Raw genomic sequence first — 6247 nt, 5'->3', positions numbered from 1 at the left:
AATGCCTCCCCCACCCTCCTGCCCCTACCCTCAATCAAGAAGCAGGAATCCCTCCCCTTCTTCGATCAGGGACCCTGCAGGTGCTGGGGCCCCTCTGTCCAGCAGCCCTGAGAAGAATGGCCTTGCACACCCCATCTGTGAAATGGGTCATAATCCCGGCCACCACCACGGGGCAGTCAGCCCTTTGCAGTTAGTCAGAGCCACCCAAGGTAAACCATCTCAACTTCAGTAGGTAGTAGGGACTGAGGAATGAAGCTGGGTGATTGTCACGGAACCCCACTTTCTGGGCAGGCCCCCACATGTGCACAGAGTTGTCTGTGGGCTTGTGCAGCTTAGTGATGTGTGGATCTGAACCAGCAAGGAGCAGGAGTCTGGGCTTCTTCCCTGTGCTGGCCCCAAGGGTTCCCTGCAAGCAGCTGTGGCCTCAGCTTACCCATCACAAAAGCGGGAGTTGGAAGTCCTGACCTAAGAGGAGCCCCAAGGAACAGGCACGGAGGTCTTGAGGTACTTGGACTTGGGCACCAGGGCGGAACATAGGTGGAACCCGGGTCACCCACGCTGTACCCCCAGAGGGCAGGGGAGCAGGGCCGGACCGCCTGGCACCATCCCTGCGACAGCAAAGGCGGGCAGTCCGAGCCTGGCTCTCCCCGCGGTCCCCATTGACTACCCACGTGTCCATGCTCGGCACCCTGCGGCCAGCACCACTCTTAATTAAAACATTATTTCTTCCCAGGCTCCCACGCCTCTGCCCTGCACCACGCCAGCACCTGGACCGTACACACCACCCTCGAGGGAGTGCACCGGCCCTGCACCTCCCCCAGCCCTCCCAAGTCAGGACAGCACGCAGAACAGGGCAGAGATCCAACCGGGCCCGGCGTTCTACCCGGTGGGTCTCGTCCCCAGAATTCCCGCGACACACTGCCCGCAATGCCCCTGAGATCGCCGCCCGTGGCCCATGGCTCTTCGGACACTGACCGGCTCCTCCAGCCCTGCCCACTTACCCAGGGCCCTTCAGACCCAACCAGGAGACCCCGCATAGGGGTTTAGGGGATGAGGACACAGCCAAGAGAGTGGGCACAGGCACACCATGGGGATGTGTTTGGGGCTGGACGTCGTGGGATACTGGAGAGCTGGGGGAGGGCTGGGTCCCCCAGTCTCCACCTGTAGTCATTGGAACTTTCATCAGTAATTGGCTGCACTCCCCCCTCCCCCAGTCAAGGCAGTTCACAGTAGAGGGGGCTCGTGGGGGCCCCACAGAGGACAAAATGCTCACTGGCTGGTGAGGAGGGAATCCCAGAAGACTTCCTGGAGGAGGCTGGAATCCCAGATGAGTTGGAGTCGCAGACAGGAGTGTGGAAGGTGCGTCAGGCCGGGGGCGCAGCCCAGACACAGGTGTGGCCCAGAGAATGTACAAGGCGGGAGGGATGATGTCTCTGAGGTCCTCTCCTCTCCCCTCTGCGCCTCTCTTCATGTCATATCCCTGGCTGCACACAGTTCCCGGCGCACTCTGGTTCCCACTGCAGACTGGGCACTGGGGGCCCTGCGGGGGCAGCCACAGCCTCAGGGTCACGCAGGCTCCCCGCTGCTGGCTGGGCCTGAGCAGGTACATGCTAGGTCGGTTCCGGGCCTGGGGCTCCGGGTGTAGTGTCCGAGGCAGCAGCTGGTCGTGAGGTCAGGCCAGTACTTCAATGAGCACCCCAGGAGCCCAGAACTTGCAACGGCAGCAAGGAGGGAATAAAACAATTTCAAGCCAGGCCCGGGGAAGGGTGAAACGCCAGCTTTCCTTTTTCCCTTGTCCCCACATCCCTGATTTGGACAGTGACACAGGGAGCCATCTCCTTCCCCCCCCCACCCCCGGGGGGCAGGGGCCTAGGTTGGCTGTTTGGAGCCACCTGGCGACCGCTCTCTGGAATTGCAGTCAAAGAGCACAAATCAACCAACCCTGCCCACCAAAGCCCCATCTTTCTGGGGGAAGAAGTGAGTAACAGAGCCCAGAGAGGAGTGACTTGCCCAAGGTCACACAGCAAGTCGGGGCAACATCATTTCTGTTAGTTAGGGGCGACAAATGTTAGTCTAAAAGTAAGTGGGAAGGTAAGGCCCGTGTCCTTACCCAAGGGGCAAAAAATCACGAGGGCATGGAGTGCATGATAGTCAACAGAGGCGAGTCCCTTCTCCTCTCTGGGCCTCAGTTTCCACATCTGTGATCTCTACAGTCTGCATTAGAAGTACTAGAGACTTAAGGGGCCCCTGGCTGGCTCCATTGGTAGAACATGGGACTCTTGATCTCAAGGTTGTGAGTTTGGGCCCCACGTGAGGTGTAGAGATTACTTAAAACAAATCTTTAAAAAAAAGAAAAAAGAAAGAAAGAGGGGTGCCTGGGTGGCTCAGTGGGTTAAAGCCTCTGGCTTTGGCTCAGGTCATGATCCCAGGGTCCTGGGATCAAGCCCCACATCGGGCTGTCTGCTCAGCACGGAGTCTGCTTCCTCCTCTCTCTCTATCTGCTTCTCTACCTACTTGTGAACTCTGTCAAATAAATAAATAAAATCTTAAAAAAAAAAAAAGAAGAAGAAGAAAAAGAAGAAGAAGAAAGAAGAAGAGGAGACTTACCCAGAGTGATGTCAGGGCTCCTGGGAGGTGCCTCTGGAAGGTGCCCCCAGCCCCAGCCTGCTCCTTCAGCCAGCACCTCCCGTCCCCTGGGTCATGACTCCACCTCCTCCAACTACCTGAAGGACAGGGGCAAAAGATTCAGGTTGCAGGCCAATGCAGCCCTCCCCTCGGCACTCAATGCCTGATCTGCTCAGTGCCCGGCCAATGCATCTTCCGGCACCTGCTGGACTCACTTCCGGCCTTGAGACCCTCCCCCCCCCCCCCCCCCCCGCACTTCCAGAGACTGCTAGAGCTCCAGGAAAGTGTTCTAAGCAGCCCGAACCTCACCTCCAGGAACAATACACTGGACAAATATTTACTGAGGACCTACTACATGCCAGGCACTGCACTGGGAAGACAGCAGTGAGTGCCCTCAGAGAGTTTACAGTCCAGGGGGAGGAGATGGGGTGAAAAAATTAATGAAACATAAGTCAGCTCCTGGTAAGTGCTAGGGAGAAAGATAAGGCACGGGTGGGGGTGGGGCATGTCAGCAGGGTGGTTCTGGAAGACTGCATTGTGATGTTATCTGAACAAAGTCCTGAGAGAGCTGAGTGAGGGAGGAAGGGAGGTGGAAAGCCTTCCAGGCCGGATGGAACAGCCAGTGTAAAGGCCCTGAGGCAGAATCCTGCCTAGAGAGCTGGAAAAACAGTGAGCTGGCCCAATCCTATTTCAGTCTCTGTCATCGCTGTCTTGCAACTCTGCACTTTGGTCCCCAGGCTTCTGCCGTCCACCCCCCACAGTCTGTCCTCCCCACACTGGCCACAAGAGGGCACCTGTGAGCTCCTGAATCAGGCTCTGCCTTCTTCAGCCCACAGCCCTCCAGGGCTCCACCTTCCTCAGGGTAAAAGTCCTCTTCATGGGCCCCCAAAGCCCTGCACTCCCTGCCCTGTCCCCTCCCCACCCTCCTCTCCTCCCTCTCCCCCCTCACTCTCACTCTGCTCCAGTCACACATGCCTCCTCACTGCTCTAACACACCACACCTGGTTCTGCCCCAGGGCCTTTGCACAGACTGTGCCCTCTGCCCAGACCATTCACCCCCAACATATCCACTTGGTTCCCTCCCTCACCTACATTAGGAATTTACTGAAACTGTCACCGTGTAAGTGAAGCTGTCCCTACAGCCCTGTTTAAAATAACAACTCTCAGGGCGCCTGGGTGGCATAGTCAGTTTGAGCGTCAGACTCGGTTTTGGCTCGGGTCGTAGTCTTGGGGTTGTAGGACTGAGCCCCATGTCGGGCTCCATGATCAGCATGGAGTATGCTTGGAACTCTCTCCGTCTCCCTCTGCCCTTCCCCAACCCACTCTCTCTCTTTCTCTCCCTCAAATAAATGAATAAATCTCAAAAAAAAAAATGACAACTCTTGGGGACGCCTGTGTGGCTCAGTCAGTTAAGCATCTGGTCATGATCCCTGGGTCCTGGGCTGGAGCCCATGCCAGGCTCTCTGTTCAGTGGGGAGTCTGCTTCTCCCTCTCCCTCTACCCTCGTCCTGCTCTGCTCTCGCTGGCTCGCTCTCTCTCTCTCTCTCTCATGAATAAATAAATAAATCTTTTTCTCAAAATGACAACTCTCAGGGCGCCTGGGTGGCTCAGTCGGTTAAGCATCTGCTTTCAGCTCAGGTCCTGATCTCAGGGTCCTGGGATCGAGCCCCACATCTCCCTCTCCCTCTGCTGCTTTCCCTGCTTGTGCTCCCTCCCTCTCTCTCTCAAATAAATAAATCTTTATTCAAAAATAAATGGAAGAAACAAGTTATGTTTAAGTAAATAAATAACATTTTAAAAAATTAGAAAATGACAACTCTCACCCCTGCAGTCCCAAATCATCCCACCGCCTGACACCCTCCTTCCAGAGGGCCAGGGGAGGCAGCCCTCCTACCCGACCCCGAGCCTCCTGCTCTGCAAACATCCCCCCAGGCTTGGCAGATCAAGCCTTAAGGGCCAAACCCAGTGAGTGCGACCCCCATAAACTCTAGGGTTACACATCCTGGCTCGGGCCCCTCCCCTGCCCACTGCCACCACCTCAATACCAGGCTGGCCATAGGCTGGCTTCCAGCCTTCCCCAGAGCTGTCCCTGGCCTCTCCACGTGCTCTCCACAGACCCCCTCCTTGGGCAGAGAGATGCCCCTCCAGCGCCACCTTGGCCACTGGGACCACTTTGGAAACCTCACGTGGCCAGATCAGAGCGTGAACAACAAGCATCAGGACAGGACTGGTGAGGCAGAAAGAAGGGAGGAGAAGGCAGAGAGACTCAGGGAGACGAAGGAAAGCAACACAGACAGCAATGGACAGAGACACAGACACAGGAAGAATGACCGGAAATGAAATAAACAGGGACAGCACCACTGAGCGGGGAAGGGACTAAGACAGAGGGACCGTAAGAAAGACCGGACACACACAAAAAAAAAAAAGAAAGAAAGAAAGAAAGAAAGACCGGACAGGTCAAGGAGAGGGGGCAGAGCAAACGAAAAGGAATGAGGCAGGAGCGGTCGGGGGCGAGCCAGCCGCCCCAGGCCTCTCCCTGCCTGTCTCTAGTCTCTTCCCAGCTGGTTCCCAGAAGAGCCGGAGCTCCGGGCCCTGGGCTGCCCCCATCCCACCCCATTCCGCCGCCTGGCCCTCCGGCCTTCCCCAACCTCGGACCCCAGACGCCCGCACCCCCGCCCTAACCCTTCTCGCCTCGCCTCGCCGCCCCCCCCCACGCCGCAGCCCCCCTCAGCGCGCGGGACCCCGCCCAGGCCCCCCGCCGCCCCGCGCCCCGCCACCTGGGGTCGCTGACGAGCAGCAGCACCGAGCCGTCCTGCAGGCGCACGTCGCGCACCGTCTGGTGGTCGTCCAGCCGCCGCGCGTTGTAGTAGAAGGTGCGCTTCCAGGAGCTCACGCCCTGGCCCACGAGCTGCGCGCGCAGGTCGCTGAGCGTGTCCCGCGGCCGCACGGTGAGCGGCAGCAGCAGCGCCTCGTCCGCCAGGTGCACCTTGATGTGGTAGCGCTTCCAGCGCGACAGGCCCCGCCGCAGCCCCTCCATGGCGCCCGCGCGGCGCCCCGGCCCCGGCCCCGCACCCGCCCCGGCCGCCCGCCCGACCGGCCCGGCCGCCCGCCCGCCCCCGCGCCAGCCCGCCCGGGCACGCCCGGCAAGCAGGCGGGGGCCCCGGAGGGCGGGACGCGGCGACGCCGGGCGCGGGGGGGGGGGGGGGGGGGGCGGTGGTGGTGGTGGCCCGGCTGCGGCCGAGTCGAGGTGGAGGGACGCGCCCGGGAGACCCGCGGCCAAAGGGCGCAAAACCGAGACGCTAACGAAGCAGACGCGGTGCATCGGGTCTTGGGAAGGGCCGGGGAGGGGGAAGGAGGAAGAGAGGCGGGCAGACGAGGGTCAGGGGAGGTCTCTCGGGAGGTGGCATTTGGGTTGAGTGGTGAGGGACGAGGAAAGAGGTCATGGTTTTGAGTACCACTGCAAGGGCTGGTGCAAAAGCCCTGGGGCAGGACCCCTGCCAGGCCTGTTGGAAGAACAGGGAAGAGGAGTCCAGGGAGGAGGAGGCCGGGTGCCTGGAGCAAAGGGAGGGAGGGGGATTTGGGCTTTGACCCCAAGGGAGGTGGGAGCCCTGGAAGGCTATGG

General features: G+C 59.7%; 1 protein-coding gene across 3 annotated transcripts; it reads right to left on the bottom strand.

The window, feature by feature from the left end:
* Positions 1 to 1461: 1461 nt before the first annotated feature.
* Positions 1462 to 5714, bottom strand: TINCR (TINCR ubiquitin domain containing). Of its 3 annotated transcripts, none has more exons than XM_047709689.1 (3): positions 5403 to 5714; positions 2608 to 2723; positions 1462 to 1595 (listed from the first exon to the last, which is right to left on the bottom strand). In XM_047709689.1, the coding sequence occupies exons 1-2, from the start codon at positions 5660 to 5662 to the stop codon at positions 2720 to 2722; spliced, it is 264 nt and encodes an 87-aa protein (XP_047565645.1). In that variant the 5' UTR covers positions 5663 to 5714; the 3' UTR covers positions 1462 to 1595; positions 2608 to 2719. The 3 variants fall into 3 exon arrangements, with proteins under 3 accessions (XP_047565645.1, XP_047565661.1, XP_047565651.1); XM_047709705.1 differs by lacking the exon at positions 1462 to 1595 and adding an exon at positions 1669 to 1683; XM_047709695.1 differs by lacking the exon at positions 1462 to 1595 and adding an exon at positions 1744 to 1906.
* Between the last annotated feature and the right edge of the window lie 533 nt (positions 5715 to 6247).

This window comes from Lutra lutra, chromosome 1 (genome assembly GCF_902655055.1).
Source record: "Lutra lutra chromosome 1, mLutLut1.2, whole genome shotgun sequence".
Classification (NCBI taxonomy): domain Eukaryota; kingdom Metazoa; phylum Chordata; class Mammalia; order Carnivora; family Mustelidae; genus Lutra; species Lutra lutra.
Note: the sequence above shows the minus strand (reverse complement) of the source record. Positions and strands in the feature narration are given on the sequence as shown.

Excerpts from the sequence above, each read along its gene's own strand:
- TINCR (XM_047709689.1), bottom strand. The coding sequence starts at position 5,662 with ATGGAGGGGCTGCGGCGGGGCCTGTCGCGCTGGAAGCGCTACCACATC.